This window comes from Tenrec ecaudatus, chromosome 6 (assembly GCF_050624435.1).
Source record: "Tenrec ecaudatus isolate mTenEca1 chromosome 6, mTenEca1.hap1, whole genome shotgun sequence".
In the NCBI taxonomy this organism is placed as follows: domain Eukaryota; kingdom Metazoa; phylum Chordata; class Mammalia; order Afrosoricida; family Tenrecidae; genus Tenrec; species Tenrec ecaudatus.
Genome location: NC_134535.1, coordinates 94,618,133 through 94,643,885, shown reverse-complemented (window position 1 = coordinate 94,643,885; position 25,753 = coordinate 94,618,133). Strand labels below are relative to the sequence as shown.

Below are 25,753 nucleotides of genomic sequence, written 5' to 3'. Positions count from 1 at the left end.
CCTCCAGATGACAGGGTCTCCATGCTGTGGGTCAGAATTGCCTCTGTGGAAATGAGCTTGACCTTTTGAGGAGGTTCTTTTATACCTACTTAAATTAGCATCGATTGTTTGATACAATGCTTGAGAGCATTGCAAAGATTATACGTTATTCTACAAAATTTTATTAGTGGACGCTTGCCATTCACTCAGGGTATTCCAATAACTTGACTCTGCCTATCCTGTTAGCAGCATTTGTTTTTCACTGTAAAATGCTATATTTAGCTTCAAGTGATCGAATGTAACATTTTGGGGAATTCGTAAGACACACTTTTAGATAGGTAGAGTCTCTTGCATCTTTGCTAGTTTGTAGGCATATAAAGAGAGAGACGATACCGCATAGAGAGCACTCCCTTCCAGACAAATGTGGCCCTTACCTTAAGATTTTTACTTATTTTTTTGAAGAAAATATTCATTATACTGAGCATGCCTTATGAGAGTGTTTTTATTTCAGAAATAACCATTTCATATTAGAGGGTCCTTTCATTTTGAACAGAATTTTTCCTTCTGAAAATGGGCCAAAGGAAGAGAGAAAAATACAAAGGATATTAATAATAATCATTATAAAACAGAAAATATCTTGGTCATTTCCATTTTGCTGAACAAGAATGTGAGTGATCGGGTGACGTAGGGATTTGGGAAGGTCAGATTCGGCCGGAGTGGGTGCGGGGAGCAGAAGGAAACAAGGCAGGCACAGAGGAGACGTCAGCCCTGAAGGTGTGGCGCTCCACGGGAAGTGTTTCATTCCCTGGGGAGCACTTGGCAGGGTTTTGAAACGTGTTCGGTTGTCACGGGTGTGGGTATTGGGGTGTTATGGGATCTGTTAGAAGTGCTGGTTCTGGGCAGAGTACAAGGCCCAGGCCAGCCCCTAAAGTAATGATCAAGGTAAGTTGTCAGTAGTACCAAGCTTGAGAAATCGTGTGTCAACATAAAGATAAAGGGACCGATGCAAACGTGGGGGCTGCCCAGTGAATAATCTCAAGCACGATGGATGGGAAATAAAGAGAAAGGTTATTGTTTGGAACACAGAATGTCAAGTGAACAAAAATGATCGGAGTCCAAATAGAAGGAAGCATCTCCTAGACTGGCTTGTGTCGTAGAGGATAGATGTGCTGTTCCTTAGAAATGCAATACTCCTGAATGTTACTGAACAGGGAAAGAAAAAGGCAGTGGCTGTGCAATCCTCTAAAATAGTTTTGTGACCCACACAACACTCACAAAGGCATTTTGCTCCAAGCCAAAATCTCTCTCCTCTCTTATTACTAGCTATTAATTGGACAATAGTTAGGGAATCCGAGAATCTCAGCAGACCTTCCTCTGTCTCAGTACCCAACTTTCCTGGCCTTTTCAGGCCCTAAAACACCATGACTACTAGTAACTGCTCATTTCATTGGACATTTTCCAGCAGTAAACTCGGGAGGTAACCGGTGCCATCCAGGAAATTCCGACTCTTGGTGGCCTCTTTGTGCTCACTAGGACAAATGTATTCCCAACGGTTTCCAAGGCTGTGGCCCAAATTCAGGAGGACCCTCAGACCTTTGCTCCAAGGATTTGAACCACCAACCAGTTGGTCAGCAACCAAGGGCTTCGTCGTTGGTGTCGCTCAAGACACCCCTCTGATTACTTGTGGAGTCTGTATGGGGAGCTTGGCTCCCGAGATTCCTGCAGCTCCAGGGTAAAGACAAGCCGGCTGAAAGTGACCTCGTCCACAGCACTTTATACACGCATCTGGTGCTGAAGATGACAAGTGAATTACATGAAGCACTTCTGTTTGAACAACAACACAACAAAGGGGACGTGTTGGTGATGCATAGGCATCTTAGCTCTGGTCTTACCTGATCTTCGTCTGTTATAACAATTTTAACTTGATACTAAAATCAAGTGGTTCGGATTCCTTTACATGGCATGAATGGCTTTCCAGCGTTAGTATAGGGAGCGGGGGAAAGGAAGAAAGGGGTATTTATATTCTGGAAGTCTTTTGATTTAAACTTGGGCAATTTCTGAGTGGTAAACCTCACACACACTTTGGAACATCCCTGGCTCTGCTATCACAATTTCCAGGATGTGATTCAGACCTCCGCATACGCAGGGAGACATGCTGTAATTCGGCCAAGCGGCGGTTTTTAGTGAAAATAGAGGGAGCATTCGTATCTAATTTGTGGCTAGAATATGCTGAGGCCCATGATCCTTACTTGCTTTGTAAGCGTTCTCTCGACCACTGGGAACCTCAGCTTCTCCTGAGGTATGGAAAGTGCTAGCACCATCCAGAACAACTTGAGGGAGCTTTTATACGTGTACCACTATCTCAAAATGATACTATTTCTCCTTCGCTTGCCCTCTGAGAAGGTTTCCATGCCTCTCCTTGGCCAGCTACATTGCAGATAGAGAGCCAGTGAGAGGCAACCTTGCTGAATTACCACATGCCTCCCGTCGTATGTGCTCTGTGCGAGCAACCAGACCTCTACCTGTCTGCAGCCTAACACTGAAACAAAGAAGAGAACTTTAATGAGTTTGGCATTGTAAACTTTCAAAGTCGTTCAATTAAAGCTTTTTGGGGAAAATTTTAATAGATAGGCGTTTAATAAAATGGTTTAAGACATAAAATAGTTCTTGTCTTTATTACATGTGTTACAGAATCAAAGACCTAAGCACGTGTGTGCCCCTACAAAAAAATAAGTATTGCATTTCAAACGGGAAGTTTGAGAAAATAAAGAGCAATTTCATTTAAAAATATTAGATATACATCATGTTAGCAAGAGAACAAGGACTCTTAGGGTATTGTAACTTGTTCATCTTTATCTTATTTTTCCAACCTCAGTGTGATTTTAATTTTTATTGTAATAGAGGACTAAAACATTTCAAATTTCAATTTTCTGAGAATTAAAAAATGCAATCTAATAACATGACTCATTGAGGTAGGGGGTGTTTAGTATCAGATTAGCTTTTGACTTGAAATATTTTGCAACCAACATACGAAGTTCACAGGAAAAAAAGAGTGTAATCGTGTATTGTGCCACACAGAAGTTTTCATTGGCTAATTTTCAGAAGTATGTTATCCATCCTTCCTTCCTACTCGGTCAGAGTCGGAAAGCTCGGCTGAATGTTTTTCACCATAGGTGACCTGCCGGCCATGGGAATACGGAGGCCGAGCTTCTAGCACCGTAACAACATTTACCCACCGTAGGCTCACAGCTGGCAAATAAGTGACAAGCCTTCTTTATTAAGTGAAATGTTAACCATTTATTTTTTAACCCATTCATATATCTGGCTTTCCACGATGCTAACATTAAGTCATTATGTGTGATTTATAGGAAAGCCAATTTAAGACTTGAGTGTTTAAAATATTTCTTCTGGGAAAATATTTTGGAGATAATGTGCATGACCATTGTTTTGACCCACTCCTCTCACAGGACAAAGAAGCAGAGTGGCCTGGAACCACTTGATCTTTAGTCAAACAGACCTGCATCGAAGGGCTGTTGTCAGATGATACATAAAATTGCACAGGATCTAAGGAGCTCTGCTGTGCTGTTAGGTGTTGGACCACTAACCACGAAGCTGTTGGTTCAAATGCACTCTCTGTTCCTTAGGAGAAAGATGAGATGGTTCAGCTCCCCAAAAGGTTTATGGTCTCTGAAATCTTTGAGAGGTTCACTGTGAGTCAGAATCAACTTGATGGAACTGGGCTTTTCCCCTTTGTTTTGTTTTGTGGTCAACACTGGATCTGGTACATAGTAAGCACTCTATGGGCGATCTCTAGAAATTGCATTGATATAGTAATGTCTTATTATCATATGTGAGCTTCTTTCGATATTCCTTCCAAAAAGGTATGAACTGTGACTTTTTTTAAGCACTAAAAATTAGCAGTGAATAAAATAAGTATCCTTGTCTTCCAAGAGTTATATTTTGGTGATAAAATGTATGGGTGTAGAACTATCAATCTCAACATAAGCCAATTAGAATGGTGTTGGGAAACCACAGTCGCAATTCTTTGCAGTCCAAGTTAAGCACATTTATTTATCCTCAGTGACAGCAATTAGATTATTGAACTTCTATAATTCTCATTAAAACATAGCAATGAAATCATTCAATCTATTGGAGTTTGATAATATTAAAAGAGAGAGAGAGAGAAAGGACCAAATCCCTTACTGGATGATTGCTTCTGACTCATAGCAAGCCCAAAGTAAAAGAGAACTGCCTCCCAGGTTTCCGGGGGTGTACATTTTTTGTGTGTGGTATTGGAAGCAGAATGGCATTGCTTACATTTCTCCCTTGGAGCTAATAGTTGGTTTGAGCCACTGACCTTCTGGTAAGCAGCCGAGTACATGGCCACTGTGCCACTCAGGCTCCTTAAAAAAAAAATTTTTTTTTGCTAGTATCATGCTCTGATAAAAGAAATAATAGCATGTCGAAGGAGTGAGTGATGACTAAAAGGGACTTTTATTCAGTCACCGTAGTTTTCACCGTTCAGTAACTTGAGCACATCCCTGCAGGTAAAGAACCTCATGCGGTGCTCATTTTGATAGGGGAGAAATGTACCTCTGTGACCCCAAAGCCATGTCACCGGTGAGCAACTTGCTGATTTGAATGACTGCTGTTGTCTGCCAACAGTTAGATTCCAATGGGGAGCTGCTTATTCGAAACGCCCAGTTGAAACATGCTGGAAGGTACACATGCGCTGCTCAGACAATTGTGGACAATTCTTCGGCTTCTGCTGACCTTGTTGTGCGAGGTAAGAATTTCAACATTAAATCGAAAAAAATCACAAAACCAAAAGTATTTGACTTAAATAAATATGTGTAATCTTCTGGTAACTCTGGCTCAAAATCTTATATATTTAGAGATTTTATCCTTGAAAACAGCTTCTCACCCATGCCTAATGATGATCTATGCCAGACAAGTAGTAAACAACACTGATTTTGTTTGTTTTACTAACTACATGTCTTCTAGAAACTTGTACCGCATACCTCCTACTAAATGTTTGTGTCTTTATACTTAGTATTTACCAGAAGTTCTCATTTCATGCTAATCCTTTCAGTGTGTGGAGTGTAATGCTGTTTCCCTTTTGTTTTGTTTTCAGTTCAGATGCTATTTAGTCTAGGCTCGGATGCTATATATTTATCAATATCATCTTAACATAAAAGTTTAATTTGTGTGGGTATCATGGATCTATTTGTCCCTGATTTTTGGACTCAGGCTTCTGTTCATTCACTCAGTGTAATTGAGACGTGCTGAGATCCACACGCATTGAAAATGGGACCCTGTTGTGACCTGCAGCTGTTCTTTCTCTGAGACAAGGCTGGGAGCTCACTGCACCTGATAGAGAGTCGTGAGCTGACTCTTGCCTCCGCACTTCTCGCAGAATGACGGCCAGTCTGCAGCTTGGCGCGGGCAGTTCCAGGCATCGCTTTCCGCCGTTTCAGCTGCTTCACTTCAAAGTGAAGTGCATGCCTCTGCTTGTCTCACAGGCATACCCAGGATCGATCCTCTAGGGCCTTCATTTACAGCTTGACATCCATGCCATCTTCGCATCTTTCCTTCTCCAAATCTTGTCCAGTGTTCAAAGCTTGGTTCAGGTATTACCAGAGTCACGAATCCTTTCCGGGTGTGCCAAATATGAGCGCCTGTCTTCCAGCATTACTATTTTCCCAGTGTGTTTTATTGCAACCTGTTTATCTGAGTTATCTATTAAATGATGCATTCAATCATTTTTAACGTAGTTGATCGATGAGCTCCTTTGAAGAGTTCCATGGTGTTCTCCTCTTCTTGCTCTCTGTGCTGCTAAATTTGTGCTGCTAGAACTGTTTATTGATCATTAATTAATTGCAGATTTTGTAGTTAGTTTGGGTACAAATCAAGTATGAGTAAATAAAATGACACGTATGATGTATTTTTTAATACCCCTTCCAGAACTGGATTGATATAGTTTCACTTAATTGTATGTATCTACCACATTTCCATACACAGCATTGATAAAATGGGATACCCCAAGCCACCTTGGGAAAATACTGAAAATTCTTTTATGCCAGCTGAATAGTTAGTGATAGGTCAATAAGGAGTCTGGATGAAGTTCCTTTTTCCAAATGGACTGAAACACTCATGACCCAAACAAGCAAGCAAACAAGCAAACTCAGTCCCACTGAGTCCAGCGCGGCTCACAGCATCCCTGCAGGACAGGCGCGAACTGCCCTGCGGTTTCTGAGACTGCAGCGGTTTACGTTCATAACCACTTACTGAAAAAGAAACTCTGGGGTTACAGATTCCTCAGCCAAAGAAAGGTTCATTTAGGTTTATAATTCCCATTTAGAGTATTTGGGACAAAAAAAGTTTGGACATTTATTTCTCTAAAGCAGTTGTTCTCAACCTTCCTAATGCCGTGACTCTAATATAGTTCCTTCATGTTGTGGTGACCCCCCCACCATAAAATTGTTTTCGTTGTTACTTCATAATTGTAATTTGGCTACTCTTATAAATGGTCATGTAAATATCTGATATGCAGGATGTATTTTCATTGTTACAAGTTGACCATAATTAAAGCATAGTGATTAATCACAAAAATAACATGTAATTATATATTGTGAATATTTATTTCTAATGACAAATAAATGAAATTTTGTCTCAAAGCATGGTGTAGCATGGGTAACAGTCTTCATGCCCGGTACTCATATGTGGGTGTATCTGCCTGGGTGCAGACACACCTGGACATGGACAGAGGAGAGGTATCTTGGTTCTGAAGACCATCAAAAATACGTGTTTTGCAATGGTCTTGTGTGACCCCTGTGAAAGGGTTGTTCTACCCCCAAAGGGGTTGCGACCCACTGGTTGAGGACCACTGCTCTAAAGCCTTTTATTTCTCAGGGAAATGACAGGCTAAGCGGTTCTCAACCTGTGGGTCGCGACCCCTTTGGGAAGGGGGGAGGGTTCAAATGATCCTTTCACAGGGGTCATCTAAGACCATCAGAAAACACATAAATATTTCACCATATATAATTACATATTATTTTGTCATTAATCACTATGCTTTAATTATGTTCAATTTTTACAATGAAAATACATCCTGCATATCAGATATTTACATTATGATTCATAACAGTAGCAACATTACAGTGATGAAGTAGCAATGAAAATAGTTGTATAGTTGGGGGTCATCACAACATGAGGAACTGTATTAAAGGGTCGCAGCATCAGGAAGGTTGAGAACCACTGACCCAGAGCAATGGAACCGGGCGAGTGCACGTGGTTGCAATGTAGCGCAGGTTCGGACCTTCCTGGGCTATGGCAGGATGTTCGTGAACCGCTGGACAACGAGGGCTCCTTATTAAACTATACAAGGAGATAGTAAACGGTGCTTTGCATGGTTAGTGTTTACATAGTCCTCATCTCCAAAATGTATTCCTACGGAAAGAAACTCATTTTCAAAAATGGAATCTCCAGAGTTTGCAAATGGTTAGCATGCCTGACTACTGACGGATCGAGGGTTCATGTGCATTGGGCAAAAAGGTTTGGCAGCCTAATGTTAAAATATGCCCATGGAAAGCCTGATGGAGCAAGCCCAGGTTTACTCTGCCCCACCTGTGTCTGCCCCACAGGGCATCGCCATGAGGTGAGTCAGTGGCCACTGACTTACTGCTGGTCATTTTATATCAAGAGAAAATTGTAATCGACATAGTCAAATACATTTCCACATACATTGTTAAAATATATATTACCTTATGTCACAAGTATACAAAAGTATATGTTTAAATGTTCTTTAGATTTGTAAATTGGTTGATATAAAATTGAAGAGATTATTTCTTATAATCATTGCAAATGTAAGAAAGACATGGCCTGCCTTCAGTAATATTCTTTTTGCCCCTTTGTCTATCAAGGTCAATTTAAAAAACTAGACTAAGAAATTATGAACATGCTTCAAGGGTTTCATGGACCCCTGAAATTACATATAAACCTCCATAAACATGTGCAGTTTCACTGGGAAATGACTAATGATTTTCATTCTTTTATACACCACTGGCAATGGGCCAAAGGGCATTAAAAATCTTCATCTCTCTGCCCACTTAGATCAAGATTCTCTAAAGAGAGAAACTAAGGGATGATAATTTACTTCATACTCACTGCCACTGAGTCGATTCTGCCTAATAGCAATCTTAGAGGACAGGGTAGCACTGCCCCTGTGGGTTTCCCACCCTTTCTAGATCATAAAAGCCTCCTCTTTCACCCATGGAGCAGCTGGTGCCTTTGAACTGCTGATCTTGATGTTAGCAGTCCAACTTGTAAACCACTATATGATCAGGGTTCCTGTATTCACTTCATGTTACAGTATAGTGATATATCTCCATCTATCTATACTTACATACCAATATATACATAAATACACATATATGTGCCTAACTTTTAAAAAAGTCTCATTGTCATCGAGTTGATTCTGACTCATAGTGACTCTATAGGGCAGTGTACAATTACCCATGTGGATTTCTGAGACTGTAGCTGTTTATGGAAGTAGAAAGCCTTATCGTTCTCTCTCACACACATTTAAAATGTGAATTGACTTAGAAAAATCCCAATTTGCACTAAACATTTCAGAAGTGCACCTATTTCTCAATGCACACATAGTCTATGTCAGATATTCTGTGAGAATTCTCCAAATATATATTCAACTATCATTGATCTGAACCACAGATTTTGGGATTAGTGATGAGAGGTAGTGTGTGTAGAATAACAGGAAAAGCAATTTCCTATGCGATTAATTTTTTAATTTTATAGTACATAAGCCATGATGCCCTAGCTATAGCCTAATTAGAAATACCTAAGCATAATTGTGATAATATATATTTATTTTAGCTGTACTACCTTGAAGTGAGTGAATACATAATAAACACTTGCTGTGCGTATATGCATTTGTAATTACTACTTTGTGTGTGGTCTGTGCCTAAAGAGTGTTGAAAGTAATTTGTATGAGAGAGAAATATATATTGTCGACTTGTGCTTTTCTCCATGCTTTTAGGGACTGAATTTAGAATGAAAGTAGTGGGTTTTATACATTTGAATGCTTCCAAATATAAAACTGAAATTATATATAATGAAACACAGCTAAAAAGGTATATAAGCCTCCACCTGATTTCATGGAACTTATTACTCAGAGAATACACCCTTAATATTAAAAAAAAGTGTAAGGAATGGAGTGGTTGGGAAATAAAGAAGACAAAATCAATTGCTGCCAATCAAAAGTAATCTGTTGAAAATGGTCCCAGCCTGAGGCCCATGCTCTTTGGTAGCTGTCATAAACGCTACTGACTGAAATGCTCCGGCCGGTTTTTCCTGTCCACTGACTGCATCCTCAGCTCTCGGGGAAGGGACACCAGAAGAGAGGTGTAGAGTCTCATCCTCTCCCGGGAGCAACCTCCACCCTTTATTGTCATTCAGCTCCCCAGCTGACTGCAAGTCCTGGAGACATATGGATCAGGTGATTCCAAAGTTGTCCTGTACCTTGGTTTCCTCATTCCACTTTCTGTTTTTCTTCTATGTTTCCATCATGCAGATGTTATTTTTTGTGAAAACACTCTATCCTCAAGTAATAGAGTCGTGAATGCTTTGCCATTCGTTTTAGTGAAGCAACTTGGGTGAAAATTCTCCAGGTCAGTCAGGTGTTCAGGTGGCATTAATCCTGGATAACGTCAGGATTATAACTTCAGGTGGGACCTTAATCTAGAGCCATTGAGCTAAATCACTCAGAAATTCTTGGCTCACAAGAACTGTGAGAAATGGTAAATATCTTTTGTTGTTTTGATCCTTTAAGTGTTGAGTAATTTATTATACAACGGCATATAGATAATACAATAGCTGAATTATTCCTCTGATGTGCTGAAGGAAAAATAACTGTCCTTCAAAAAGTGAGTATCTAGACAAAATATCATCGAAACTAAATAAAGCTATAGTCAGTCAAACAGAATGTATCCTTAACAGACTCATCTCTAAAGAAACATCTTAAATAATCCAGGTGAATTTCAGGAAAACACAGAGAACGATCCCAGGATAAAGCTCTGAGATGCCCCAGACCATGTTGAAAAGAAATCAATAAACCCGAGGAAAAATATAGCCAATTTAGGCTAAACCAGACTACAGAAAATTCTTAGGGCTCAAAGCCTGATAAGACTGATGAATTTTCCTCTCATGGTGTTTTTTGCTTGAAATTTATATTGAAATTTTAAAAATCAATGATACAAAGTATGAATGATAAAGGGGAATGTATGCAAACAGATTGTCTTAGGCTGGATTCTCTATAAAAGCAAAACAAGCGACACATCTGTAATATATGCACAGAGGGGTTTACATCAAGAAAGTGGCTTCCTAAATCCAGGCAGGTATCAAGTCCGTGAGTGACCGCTTAAGCTGCAGGCTGCTTCTTCCTTAGAGTTGGGGTCGGTGATCAGCAGGGATACCACAGGCTGGTTGGAGGCTGCAGAGGCTGGCAGCTGCAGACAGACTTGTTGGCATATTGGTTACACATTGGCCTGTGATCCTCAAGGTCAGCAGTTCAAAAGCCACAAGCCTCTCTGACAGAAGCAGGTGGGAGTTTCTACTCCTGCAAACCGTTCCAGCTTCACGAGCACACAGGGAGGAGCAGTTCTCCCCTGTCTTACAGGGTCGCTATGAGCTGGCATCCACTCAGTGAGAGTGAGTTTATTTATTTGTTTGTTTGTTTGTTTGGGATACTATGCAACAAAAAGAAATTATTGGTCAACACAACAGCTTGGATGAATTTTCAAGGGAATGATGCGGAACGAAAAGGCCAGTCTCAGAAGGTCATGCATGGTATGATTCCATTTATACAGCAGCCTAGATATGATCAAACTCTAGCGATCGAGACGAGGGGGGGTCAGGCAGGGAAATGGTGGTGGCTCTACAAGGGTATCGTAGGGGCCCTTGGGACAGGAACCATTCTGAATTGAGGCTGCATGGCGGGCAGCCATTTCTACTACATAAGAAGATTGCCTAGAATAACCATGCACAAAAAGAGCGCGCATAAAACTGGTTACCCCTGAGTGCAGTGACTGGGTTATACCCGTAGCAGATTCCTGGTGGTGACTTTAGTTTAAAAAGACATCACTCTTAGAAGAGAATAGATGAAGCGTCTGTCGGAAGGATCACTCAGTAATGATTCTTCTAACTGTAAGTGAATCCCAGTCACTTCATAATAAAAAGTTAAAACACTGAAAATATGTGTTAAGGGAATTTGTTTCAAGAATAGTACAGGGTGACTATTGGCGTATTGTGTGAGAGACTTAGAAGGATGTATGAATGATTAATTGACACCAAGCTGCTCTCTAAACAAGTGGACCCAATCAACGCCTGGGCTTGGGAATGACTGAGTGGGGTTTGCTGAGTTGCATTTCTGGAGGCAGCAGAGAAGAAAGTGCACCCCGCCCCTGCCTAGTCTGCCTCTCTCTCGTCTCCCCTGCACAACTATCCGTCTTTCCCTAACTATCTACGGAGCACAGCTTTACAGACTATCATTAAGGAGAACATCAATTAATGGGATGGCAGGTGGTCAAGCATTTTAACCTGGCCTGGATATGCAAATCGCTGTTTTTAGCAAGCCGCCAAGCTGAGTGTGGGAAACAGCCTGTAACTGCTCTTTGGAAATTGTTCTAGGGAAACCATGGAAAGCATGGCTTTATTTCAATTTGCCCTTTACAAGTCAATCAGAAAATCAGGCAACAATTAAAAACCTGACACTAACATTTTGCTGGACGCCCTGCAAGGGGAGTGTGACTTAAGGAACAGGAATGGCATGGAAACGGAGCAAGGCAGTCCAGCAAAGTAAAAAGATTTAATTCATAGTTTTCCCTCACCCTCTCATTATTTTGGCATGGTTAAAGTAATGCAGTAGTCCACATTAAATAAGGCAGCGTTAGCTTCAACAACCCATGGTTTTTTTAGGAGAGGGCCACAAAAAACCTCCTCTGAGCAGCCAATGCTTCGAAACACACTGAAACACCCATGTAGACACGCCGACAACTTGACGCGCATGTAATTCCAGTCTAGGCACAATCGCTTTCTACGTTGTTTTTAAAAGACTACTAATAGCATTTTTTCCTATCAAAGAGCATATATTAAACATTTAACATATTATATTCTTCAAGGGGATAACCCAAATGGATTATTCAAAGCAGAATTACATAATGTATCCAGAGAGATTTAGAATGGCAATCAATATAAATGCATATGATATTTAAAGATCCTATGGCCTAATCAGGTTCTTGGGTTTTAAAAAAGTTATTATGTTTTGATATGTCAGTCTTTGTATTTTAAAGTTCATATTAAGAGAAGTAATGCAAATTTCGCTTTTAAAACAGTTGTAAAGAAATGGCAGCACCATGGAAGTAAACGTTTTTCCAGTGATGGCTTTATGTGGGCAAACAACTTCCTGAGAATGTTCCTGAGAAATGGCCTTCCTGGAGCACCTCAAACTGGCTCACTAAAAAAACTTCATTCAGAGGAAAACTTGACAGCATTTTTTCACTAGTAGTTGTGGAACATACATATGCAGCTTGCCAAATCTAAATTCCCCTTCCTGAGTGCACTTTTGGATAACGTTCAAAAATTGACTATAACATTAGACCACAAAAGCAAGAAGTTAGAAAAAAAAAAAAGCAAGAAGTTAGACTTTGGCATGTATGTGTTTGACCGCTTTCCTGGGCATTTTGGCAGTATTAGAAATACCCTTGGCAAGGCTACCAGCCGTGAGGAAGCCCTCTCTGACTCCCAGCTGAGCAACATGGTTGCCATTAATACTGAGAAAATAGCAATTGCAGTCACCGTTATCCTTTTCCAACATATTTTATGTACACATATTAAACACTGTGTCTTCACTCAAGGATAGTATTTACATACACAGAGACATTTCCTACCGTTCTGTGTCTGGTTCCCAACCCCACCATTATTACATGGCAGGATATCTGAAAACATTTTGAACAAAGGGCAGCTCAGGTTAAGGCAGCTCGGAACAATGTAATCACCTCTCAGAACAAGTTATGTAGCTTATACTTTTGGCAGTCATTTGTATTCATGTTACTATGTGTAGATTTCTTTTTATTTGGGGAGGGAAGAGAGAGAGAGAGAGAGAATATGCAGCTTTTGACTCCATTTCTATGACCAAAGTCCATACGTGCCAAACAGGAACAGATTCCAGATAAATATAATCTTTATTTTATTCATTGAAGTTCTCATTATTCAATCTAATGTCATGATGACCCGACTCTGTAAAGGAAGTCATTTTGGTTGATGACTAAGGTACTTTGAAATCCTTTGTTGGATACGTTAAAATAAGATAACCATGAAGAGCTGACGTAAGCTGCCAATATAGCTCTCTGTCTGAATAATGTATTTTAAAATCATGAGGGTTTGCTAATGGTCTTTTCTGCAGAAAACGTGCTCAGTATTGATTTTGCCCCTACTTTCTTCATTAGCTGAGTCATATCAAGAGCATACTCTTCTTCTCTATCCAGGAAAATGTGTATTTTTTGCTTTACATAGAAAAGTCATTCCATATAAATTTTGATTGTTCCTTTGAAAAACACAGCAAATAGTGCCTTGTCTGAGGAAAAAGTATTCAGATGGTTTCACTTTTGGAAAATCGTGTCATTTTTCATTTCCATTTCTGCATGTATAAAATCACAGCTATATCTTGAAATTTAAATATGCAATTTAAGATATATATATTATCCTATTATTTTATAAACTTGGAATACAAATAAATGTGAGGTATTTATCCAATATTACTTATTATATAGTGTAAAACAGTTACTTTGGTTCCAAAAAGAGATAAAACTAAATTCTAAAACTCACTGTGTTAAAGTATTACAAAATCTTTGCTATGATTTTTGTTATAATATAACAAAAGTCATTGATTTTAGTTTCTGCACCTTTCCCTTTCCCCTCTCTTTATCTACTATGCACTACCAAAATACCATACAATTGAAAAACAGCATAGGAAATGCTAAAGCCAGGGACATTTATCTAACATTTTTACATTACTATTTCTTATTTAACTGTTTAGAATGCATTTTATATGACTGATTTCGGAATTTTATGGAACTGTGAAGACAAATGACAAAGTCTGCAGTCATAATAAATGTGTGAACTTGTCAGTACTAAATCAGCATTTAGATTTCTGTGGTACCTGGCGCATACTTCCCCATGTGTTTAAGAATTGTTACATTCAAGCTAGTCAATAAGTAAATGAGGATTTATATTCAAAATTATTAAGGCATGATAGGTCTCCATTAATAGGCCTTTTAATTAGGGAATGCAGACAAGAAGGCTTCACACATCCTCATGTACGACAGGTACATGGTGCACACACTGGTCCTTGCAGAGCTCCAGGAAAGATGAAGATTTGTGATCGACAGAAAAATGCACCCAGGTTCACAGTCCATTCAAAGTGAGGTAATTTTTCCAAGTATTTGGGGCAGAAAAACACACATTTACCTCAGCTATTTGGATAATTGCCTCTGCTTTCCATTTACTTTGGCCAAGGAAACCTTGCCACAGACACGTAGCTAGAGATGCCCTGCCATCAGCCGTTGCAGGGTGGAGATAGGAAAATGACCCTTGCTGCCCGCGCTGGCTGGAAGAATGACTGCCTGGGCGCCATGTGATGTGTCCCGACCCTACGCTGTACTGAACCCCAGCAAGGCATCTATTAATAGCAAAGTATGCCCAGAAATTAAGTATTCTCCTTTCCACTGAAAATCAGCACACTCTGATCAAATGAAACTTCGTAGAGTATGGTACTTCCTAACTGTCACAAATGCATGACTGAGGATAATAAATACAAAATTTAGATAATAGTTTGAATGTTTCAAGTTTAGAACTAATCAGCAATCGTATTTGGGGGGGGGGAGGGAGGGAGCAAAAAATCCCTAACATTAAAATTAATAGCCTTCCCATAGCCACCTGAAAAAAAGTTCATCAATACATTGAAATTGTATTTTCTGTGTATGAAAAATTTCTAGAAAAAATTGAAAATCTATCAGAAATACTCAGAATAACTCACAACATGTGATTTTGGCCTATCATTTTACGGATGCAGGATGTAAAGTTCAAACCCAGGGGCATGATGCAGCGACTGAGGAGATGGTGCTATTGTTAGGTGCTATCAAGTCTTTCAGACTCACAGCGACCCGGTGTAGCAGAGAGCAAAACACTGCCCTGCGACAGCCGATTACTCCAGCCACTATTTCTGTCCCTCTTGTCCATGACCTTCCTCTTTTTTTTTTTTATGTCTTTTCAGGGACAGGGCACTCTGAGTAACATGTCTAAAGTACGTGAGACTAAGTCTTGCCTTGTTTTGACACACCTTCTGACTGTCCTGCTTCCAGGGCAGATGTGTTTGTTCTTTTGGCAGTCCATGGGACTTTCAGTAGTTTGCCAGAATCACAGTTCAAATGCATCGTTTTTTGCGAGACATTATTCAGTGTCTTAACAATCATATGCATACGAGGTGATACTATGGCTTGGGCGCTTTAGTGCTCAGAATAACATCCTTGCTGTTTGACTACCTTTCTTTAGAATGGGTACAAATTTGGATCGCGTCCAGTCAGGGGGTCAGGCAGCTTTAGTCTACATTTTTGGTGTAGACAAATGAGTGCGCCCAGTGCTTCATCAACTTGGTGAAACATTTCTGTTGGTGCTCCATCCACCTGGAAGTCTTGGTTTGGGCTCATGCCTTCAGTGTAGCTTGGACTTCTTCCTTCATCATCATTGGTCCCTGCACATAGGCTACTTCTTGAAATGGTTGAATGTTTCCTACTTCTTTTTGGTCCAGTAGACTCTGGTCTTTCCATCTTCTTTGCATGTTTCCTGCATCATTCAATATTTGGCCAATAGAATTTTTCAGTATTTAAACTTGAGGATTGACTTCTTTTGTGAGTTCTTTCAGCTAAAGGTATGTTAAGTATGTTCCTTTCCCCGCCCCCACAAATCTAGGCCTCTGAACATTTTATTATAATATTTTACCATCTTCTCAATGTGCCCTTTGAAATTTTCCATTAAGCTCTTTGACTTTATCCTTTATTCCATTTGCCTTAGCTACTCTATGATTAAAAGCAAATTTCAAAGTCTTTTCTGACATCTGGCTGGATATTTTCTTTATTTCCTCTTAAATGACCTTTTGCTTTCTTCATGAATGATGCTCTTGATGTCCTCCCACAGGCCATCAGGTTTTTTTCATTAGCGTTGAGTGCATCCAATCTGTTCTTGTGATGAGACCTCAAGATTTTGGTAGGATATTATCAAGGTTGTATTTTGACTTTCATGGACTTTTTAATTTTTTTTTCAGCCACAACCTGAGCTTACATATGAACCATTGATAGTCTGTTCCACAGTTGGCCTCTGACCTGATTTTAGCTGTTGCTATTGAGCTACTCTTTTGTCTCTTCCCACAGATGTAGTCAATTTGATTTCTGTGTATTCCCTCTGGAAAAGTCTATGTGTAGAGACACCTTTTTGTATTGTTGAAAAGGTATTTGCTATGAATAAGTTGTTGGTCTTGAAAAATTCTATCGTGATGTACAGCTTCATTGCCAAAATCAAGACTAGAATTTCCAACTGCTCCTTCCTCTTTGTTTCCAATTTTGACATTCCAATCGCCAATAATTATCAATGCATCTTGATTGCATGATTGATAGATTTCAGACTGAAGTTGTTGGTAGAATTCTTTAATTTCTGCATCACTGGAAGAGTCCTGGTGGCATAGTGGTTATGCATGGAGCTGGTAACTTCAAGGTCAGCTGTTCAAAACCACCAGTTGCTCTTCAGGAGAAAGATGAGACTTTCTACTTCCATGAAGAGTTACAGTCTCAGAAACCCAAAAAGGCAGTTCTACCCTGTCCTCTCGGTATACTGTGAGTACTCATTGACTCAATACAAATGAGTGTGTGAGTGAGAGCTTTCATGGATGGTACATCAATTTTAAATAGTTGTATTAACTGCGTTTCCGTATATGCAGATAGACATTTTACTATCACTGTCAGCACTGTATTCAAGAGAGATCTTGAACTGTCCTTTGACAATGAATGCATGTCATTCTCCTTGCTTGCATCATTCCTGGCATAGTAAACCATATAACTTGATTCTAAACAACAGTCATTTCAGCTCACTAACAACTAGAGTATTAGTCTTTATGTATTCTATTTCGTTTTAGTGATTTCTAATTTTTCTAGGTACTTATTTCATACATTCCATGCTTTAATTATTCCTTCAAGTTTACAACTGTTTCTTCTCATTTGGGATCATGCCTCACCACCAAACAAAGGTCCCGAAGGCTGTCCTCCATCCGTGCCGCCATGAGGGACTCTAATTTGAGAAGACAGTCATGTCATGAGCGCCTTCTAACTTGTGGGCCTCATCTTCTGGCATTTTTATCTGACAATGTGCTGCATCTATATTTTCCACAACTGACGGATGCTGTCCACTGTATTTTCAGTGGTTAATTCCCCTGGAGTGGCCATATGAGTCCTTCTTCAGAGTCTGTTCTTAGTCTGGAAGTGCTACTGAAACCTGTTCACCTGGGTTGATCCTGCAGCATTTCCGTCACATAGCTTCGAGCATCCAGCAACACACACGTTTGGGAATTAAACTTTCAAAGGTATACATCTTACTGACCAGAACTACACTTATCAGCTGGAAAACTTTACCTATAATAAATGAGATTTTCCATCATTCTTAACCCATCCCCATCTCCTGCCCCCACTTCTAAAAAATAACCCCCAATACTGAATCAATCCCAACTCATAGCCACTGTAAAGAAAAATGGGAGCTGCTTTGCTGTGTTTCCGTGGCTCAGCCCCTTTACAGATGCAAGCATCTTTCTGCTACAATGCAGCTGGCACAGCTGAGTGTCTTAATTAACCACGGCGTAGTCCAGGCTCTGGCCCTCTGGTAACCACTGATACATTTTATCCCTATATTTGTCCTCTGTGGTTGGTGTCTTAAAGCTTGCAGGAAACCACCAAAGGCACAACAGATGGCCGCTAGTCACCTGTAGCTAGAGAGAAAGGGCCATCGGGAAAAGGAGGATATGGAACGTGTGGCTACTTGTCTCCATCAATAATTGCCTCCTTTGCTAAGAGGCCCAAAGTGGACAGGGCCTGGCTACCATTACTGAACCTTTGATCAAATATTATGCAAAAGTGTCGTGTTCAAAAGAGGGGAAGTTCAGAACAGAACTTGAAATTCTCACAGACTCCTGACTTTCTGGACCCATAAAGGAGGCATAAGCTACAGAAACCTTTCCTGTTAGACAATCTTTAAACCTTAAGCCCCAAATATCCCCTGATATCATCTCAAAACCAATGAAAATCTAGCTTAACTACAGTAGTTTAAACCTCACTGGCTGTACTTGAGGAGAACTTGAGCATTTCCCGATGAAGAACTTCAAGGACTTCAACCTTCAGTATTGGCTTCAATCCAATGTAAAGAAAACACAAATCCTCAAAACTGGACCAAAAGAACACATCATGATAAACAGAGAAAAAATGAAGTTGTCAAGAATTTCATGTATGTTGGATTCAAAACCAATGCTCATTGTGGCAAACCAAAAAAAACAAACAAGCAAACCAAAAATTAGAACTCCCTGCCATTGAATTTAGTCTGACTCAGGGCAGCCCTATAGAACAGAGTAGAACTGTCCCTGTGGATTGTGGAGGCTGCAAATCTTTGTAGTAGTAGATAGCCTCGTGTTTCTTCCAAAGAACAGCTGGTAGTTTAGAACTGCTAACCTCGTGGTTAGCAGCCCAAAACATAACCACTACGCCACTAGGGCTCCTGGAAACATCAGAAAATAAAGGACATTTTGCATTGGGCAATTCTGCTGCCCAAGAGCTCGTTAAAGAGCAAGCATGTCACTTTAAAGACTAAGGTACACCTGACCCAAGCCATGTATCTTCCCCAAATGCTTCATAATACATGTGAAAGGTAGAACATGAATACAGAACACCACAGAAGAATTGATGCATTTGAATTGCATTGGTGAAGAATATTGAATGTCCATGGACTACCAGAAGAACAAACAAATATGTCTTTAAAGTATCATTAACGAGAATACTTCTTAGAAGTGAGGATGGTGAGACTTTGTCTTACATACTTTTAAACCATTATCAGGAGAGACTTTTTCCTGGGGCAAAGACATCCTACTCAGTAAACTAGATCAGCAATAGAAGGTCAGCAAAAAAGAAGAGATGGATTGGCACACGGCTGCCACAATGAACTTGAGTATAAAGACGTTGAGGGCGGCACGTGTGGGGGTCGTCTGAGTCAGAACTGACTCGCTGGCACTTGACAACAATCGTCTGAAAGATCTGCCTTGAACAGTGTGCTCTTGTAGGAACTATCGATGTGGAGTCCAATCATATATGTAAAGTGGGAAATACGTTTGTGATCCTTGTTATCATTACTATAAAGACAGATGGCTATGAGCAGTGAACTGAGTGAAGTTTCATAGAACGTATTGCTCTTATTTAAATAAATATTCCCAGAGAGACAATAGTGGCCATACAGCATTATAAATCTAATAATAAACCAACCTTAGTTATGAAGAGGGAAGAGAAGTGGATGAGTACCCTAGTAGTTTTTGGAAACAATAGTTATTGTATTTGTATTTACATACAAGTGTTGTTATACGCATGACACCTTGGGAAGAATGTAGAATTATCATTAGCAGACCTGTCTTAGAAATCCTCTGTCTACTTAGGCATTTCCGGTCACAGGTTCTGAGTTAATCACTCTAAGTTTCAGATTTCATCTTATGACAATCGTAATAGCTGCAATTTATACATCGCCAATGGCATTCTAATAAATGTTTGCTTGTTTTTCTTTCCCTTTTGCTCACTATAAATTTGTAGACAGACCAATACATGAAATACGACTTAAGACCAGTTCCCATGATGCCCATCCCCCACCCCTGACCCACCTTTTCAAATCCTGGTTGAATTCACCCTCCGTGCTTCCTCGTGGAACTCCTCGATGCGTAGGTCTCTATATTTCAGTACATTATTTTATACTATGCAGATTGAGAATGAAACAGGTCTAAGTGGTGTTTTGTTGTTCTTTTTCAGTTATTTTGTTGGAGGGACAGAAGGAGAGTCATTTACAACTCTCGCTCTTTGCAAATCGCTAGAAAAAAGAGAGATGTGATAGGACCATCGCTCATCTTTCAATCTTCTCTTTTTTTGGATCCCCAGTTCCAAATGTGTAGCTGTTTCCCATTGTTCACTATTTCGATTTACCCAGCCAGGAAACATGGCACCTCTGCAAACAACATGGCTCCCTGCCCCGGCGGGGCCTCCGCACTCTCCCTTCAGCCTCGGTCTTTCCTCTTGCAGGTAAAAACAGAAAAGATGGAGAGAAACACACGGTGGATTCCTTTCTCCCCGTCTGTGCAAGCCTGCCGCCAACCTGGTGATCGCTGACACCATTGTGTGAAAGCCTTTTTTTCAATTATAGAATAGGGGGGAAAAGACCTGCTATACTAGATGTTACTAATGAACTCACTCCTGTAGCTTTGGGAGATTTTTGCTCCCCAATCTAGTTCTTAGAGGTCTCTCCTTTGTAAACTTCTAAACGTACTTGGAGCAGGAAGATAGTTCAAAGTATAACTTTACAGCTTCACTAACGCTAGAACAATGCCTAGTGAACTAACGCCATGAGCCATAAAACAGCCAAATGAAGGTTTCATGCTAACATGTCTTGTCTTTCTTGGAAGTGAAACATCTTAGAAATTAACTCATTGTCTGAAAATATTATGAAGCACTGGTGAATTATAATACAGGATTATTGCCAATGAATGGACTAAGTGATTTACCGAAGCAGGTAATGAACAATGCTTTTGTCAAATTCAATGAATCACCTTCAATCGGACAGCTGCTGAAAAAGGCATTGCTCCTTTTTCTTTTGTATCCTGGTGACACACCTGTTACTTGGCATGGGCGGACGAGAAGCAGCAGTAGATTCCTAGGACTGGAAAGGGAAAATGGGGACAGCATGGGGAGGACATAGTCATGTCAGTAGCATGATTTAAATGAAGATGTCTAAGCCATTAACAACATGCAAGCACATTTAATTCTCCTAACTCCAACCATCAGCCTTCTTGGATCTTTTCCTGTCGGGGGAGGTTGAGGTTTTTATGGGAAAGACTTGGGTAAAAAAGGGGTCTTAAAATTGAAGTGTATCTATTTCCTTCTGGATCTTCTAAAAGTTCATTGTTTGAAAATGCTTTCATTTCCCCAATTTGCTCAAAGGCACATGCCTACACATGTTACTATTTATGCATAAGGAATCACTTTATCTTTCTGAGACAGGGTTAAGCTTTGGTTTCCATGTTCTATGGATTACTTGGTCACTCTAGCAACGCCACATGTGGTAGGGAGTACTCGCAGAAAAAGGTCGAGGGATATGGATTCTGTTCTTAAATCACTGTGGGTCTTTTTAATTATCAAAGGAGCTTATTGCATAAAGCAAACAATGTTAAGAGATGTTAAAGCACACCTCACGATGTTGCTTATTTTCATCGTTCATTTTCTAATCTCAATCATTGTTATAGAAAAAAACTCAATTGTTGTGAGAGAAGTAGTCATCTTGGAGTCCAGAGGAATGATCCAGATCAATTGCATTGTAATAAGTTATTTAAAATTAATTTGAAGGTCTTCGTGTGTCTGTAAACATTACCATGGAGACATGAGTGTGAATCATCCTTGTGGGCATCTTCCTACAGAGTCAATAACTGAAATTATACACCCAGACCCGATAGAAATATAACTTTGGGAAGAGAGAACACAAATTAGAAAGAACCCACATGGCAAGTGCACTGGTGCCAGGAAGGAAGAAAATACTGTTTCCCCTTTAAGTGCATCGTATCAAGTAGAGGAAGCATGCCGGCTCATGCCCTCCTTGTAACTTCATTCTCACTTTTTAGTTCAGAATCGAAGTTTACTTTTACCAAAGCGGTTAAGAAAATGCACCGTACTAGGCTTAAATGTTAAAGTAGATAGATAATATTCATAAACTTCATTTTCTAGCACATCAACAGCATAATAACTTGCATTTTACAGCATAATATATTCATTATCTCACCTAATTTTCAGAGTAGTTATGGACCTGATGTATTAAAAGGACTTTAATGGGCGTAGTTTGAGAGTCCATATACCCTAATCTATATTGTGCCACTTTTCCCCCTCCAGCAGCAATGTCCCTTTTTTAAATAAAATATCTTCCTAGGTACATTGCTGAGTGACTCTTCATAAAATGTAACACATTTTAAAAATAGAAATGACAGCATGGATAAATAATTGTACTTCCCTAATTCCCATCCAATTACTTTATATGTGAATGAGAACTTAGCCAGAATGATATCAGTATTTCATTCATGCATGGGTGCAAGTTTTATTTCCTCGGGTAGTCAGAAGAGATGGGAAAGTTTAAAAATCTTTTTGATGGTCAAGATAGGCTATGGACCTACTAAGTTAAGATGTATGCATGAATAATGTGCTCATCTTCACATATCTGGGTTAAGAGAGCACGTAAAGGTTTGCAAAGCTACGATAAGTATATTAAATTTCTACTAAAATATGAACTTGTGCCCAGGAAATTATATTCTCTCCCAACAAGAAAGTTCTTTGGTAGAAAGCAGTTAATGACATTCACAAATTATATCTGCTTAAGCCCTCTTCTGGGTAATTTCTTTTTATTTTGAAAGAAATTATGAATAATTTAATTTTACTGAATTGTTAAAAGGCTAGGCTCAAGGCAAATTTCTTGGGTTCAAATCCTAGCGTTTGCGTTTACTCGCTGACTGCATTTGATTGTGTTATCTAAGCAGTCCAGACCTGAGTGTCTCCTCCCCAAAAGCCTCCTAGAGTTATTGGTGCGCTTTCTAAAATATTTGGCAATTCCTGAAATGCATAAAAATATTATGAAAATATGTTAGCCCCTTACCACCACCAGCGGCCACTGAGTGACCTCCGACTCGTGTCCGAGTAGAACATAGGTTTTCCAGGGGCTGTGACCTCTTTGAACTCTTAACTGTTTGCCTTACCCAGGTGAATGAAATAATATTGTTTTAAGCTTATCCCATCAAATTCACTGATAATTTGATGTCTCATAAATTGTATACCTTATGAATTTATAAATAGATTTAATACCTGCCAATGCAAGAGAAACACAACAAATATTTATCTGAGTTCAGGTAATACTCTTACTACCCTCTGACAGACAGGCACTCTTGAGCTGCCTTATCTGGGATTGGCTATGTCCAGTGGGGTGTGTGATACCAAGAAATCCAGTCTTTTGACCTGAATCTGCACTCCCTTAAAACCTGGCAATACGATTCTGGCAGTAACCCTGGCAGATTTTAGCAGGTTTTATAAAATTTATGGATGTTGGGTTAAGTCACCGCTAAAATGTATGTTATATTCACTAAGTATTCTATTTATCTAGCCTATAATAAACTATTTAGTAGCCAAATGTGAAATCTAAAGAAATTTGGAGAAGGAAACTAGTTTAAATGCTAGATTGAGAGAGAGTACACTACCGTGAGCCACACATGAGACGGACCCAGTCTGAGCATTTCCTCAAGTCTTCTAAGGAGGTAAAAAGCTTCAGAAACACATTCAGCTCTTACTTGTATCCTTCCTTTGACTGACTGTGAAGAACCCACACTATAGAATCATGACCCTTACAAGAACCTTAATAGATCATTATTTGTCACATTTAAAGTGAAATTTAACAGAATTCTCAAGCAGTCATTTCACAGAGAGATGTTAATTATAATCTGTAGAGTAAACTCATCTTTTTTACCTATCAATTAATTCACTGTGTGCATTACGCTCAAAACAAAAAGCCTTATGAGAAATATGCACAAGATTACCCATACAGATTAGGAAATTCAAGAAGTCAACAATAGGGAGGGAGGGGGAAAAAAAAGAGGACCTGATGCAAAGGGCTTAAGTGGAGAGCAAATGCGTTGAAAATGATGAGGGCAAAGAATGTACAGATGTGCTTTACACAATTGATGTATGTATGAATTGTGATAAGAGTCGTATGAGTCCCTAATGAAATGTTAAAATAATAAAATTTAAAAAGAAGTCAACAATATACTTGACAAGATAATATTAGGTCAGAAGAAACACGTTGTATCCATAAATGTCTTTTATTCCTGGGTTCAGGTGAAGAAAAATTAGCTATTGATTTTGTACGGTGAACTTACAGGTTTCAAATCTCTTATAACATCACACTTCAACTCTTTGTCCTCAATTAATCCTTTTACACAGTCCTATTTTACATGCTGGAGGACCAATAAGTCATTCATTCTGTTGCATATGGTCACTCTGGGTCAGAACCAACGGAATGGCACTGAACAGAAACAATTCTAAATATAACTCGACACAGGCCCCCCTCCTGCCTTCACCACGCTACACACCAGGGCATAGCATGAAGGGAGCACAACAGAGCAGCAAGGACAGCAAGGCAACAAAGTCCCTGAGGAATCCTGAAAATAGATTTCTGACTCAGGGGCAGGGCTTGGCACTGCATCAGACCTGATCAGAAAATATTCATAAAGGTCAGCAGACAGAACCAGAACTATTCATAGTCTTCCCCCCCCCCCTTTCCTTTTTTTCTTTTCTTGTTTGTCATGTCTATCTTTATAATATAGGCAGAATAAACAATCCTGAGGTGAAAGAAAACAATGGGACCAATGGTTGGGGGTTGGGGAGAGGAGAAGGTAAGGTAGGAAAAAGGAAGGGAGGAGCCAACAAACCCAGGGAAAAGGGAACAACAAAAGATCTAAAATTGCTGGCAAGGAGGGCATAGAATGTGTGGTGGGGTTTGACCAAGTGCAATCTAGTCAAGAGGAAGTACATAGAGTCAAATGGAGGTCAAACATGATAGTGGGACAGAAGGAAAGTAAAAGGAAATAGAGGAAAGAACTAGGAGTCAAAAGACATTTATCGTGGTATAAATATAAGGATGTGTATATGTAAATATATTAGTTTATAACTATCCAGATATACATATATATATTCATAGGTTAATTATTAAGGTAGCAGATAGACATTGGACCTCTACTTAAGTCCTCCCTCAATGCAAGAAAACTTCTTTCTAATAGCCTGGCTGGCATTCTGTGATACTCACCTTTTTGACGTGATTGCTGAAGACAAAATGGGTGCATAAGCTAATGTGATGAGGAAAGATGATGGTGCCCGGCTATTTCAAGATACAGTGTCTGGGGTCTTAAAGGTTTGAAGTTAAAAAAAAAGCATCCATCCATCAGGGAAGTAACAAGGCCCACATGAAAGGATCTCACTAACCCATAGGATCACGAGGTGTTGAAGGGATCAGGTATCAGGCATCAGAAGACTCAAAACAAATCACCATTTCAATGTGCACGAGGTGGGTCACATTGAGTGGAGACCCAAAGCCCATCAGTAGACAATTGGCCATCCTCTCACAGAAGGAAGGGACAAGCCAGCCAGGGTGCAATATAGCACTGACAAAACACACAACATTCCTCTAGTTCTTTAATGCTTTCTCCCCACCACTATCATGACCTCAGTTCTATCTTACAAATCAGGCTAGAGCAGAGCATATACAATGGTCCAGATAAGAAGTCTTGACACAAAATCCAGGACAGATAACCCCCCTCCCCCAGGACCAATAATGAGAGTAG

General features: G+C 39.7%; 1 protein-coding gene across 3 annotated transcripts in view; it reads left to right on the top strand.

Annotated features, from left to right (window-relative positions):
• Nucleotides 1-25,753, top strand: part of CNTN1 (contactin 1) — a 392,308-nt gene that overhangs the window by 275,677 nt on the left and 90,878 nt on the right. For all 3 annotated transcript variants that reach the window (XM_075551884.1, XM_075551883.1, XM_075551882.1), the window contains exon 16: nt 4,645-4,765. In XM_075551884.1, coding sequence (XP_075407999.1) covers nt 4,645-4,765 — 121 coding nt within the window. The remainder of the gene's footprint in view (nt 1-4,644; nt 4,766-25,753) is intronic.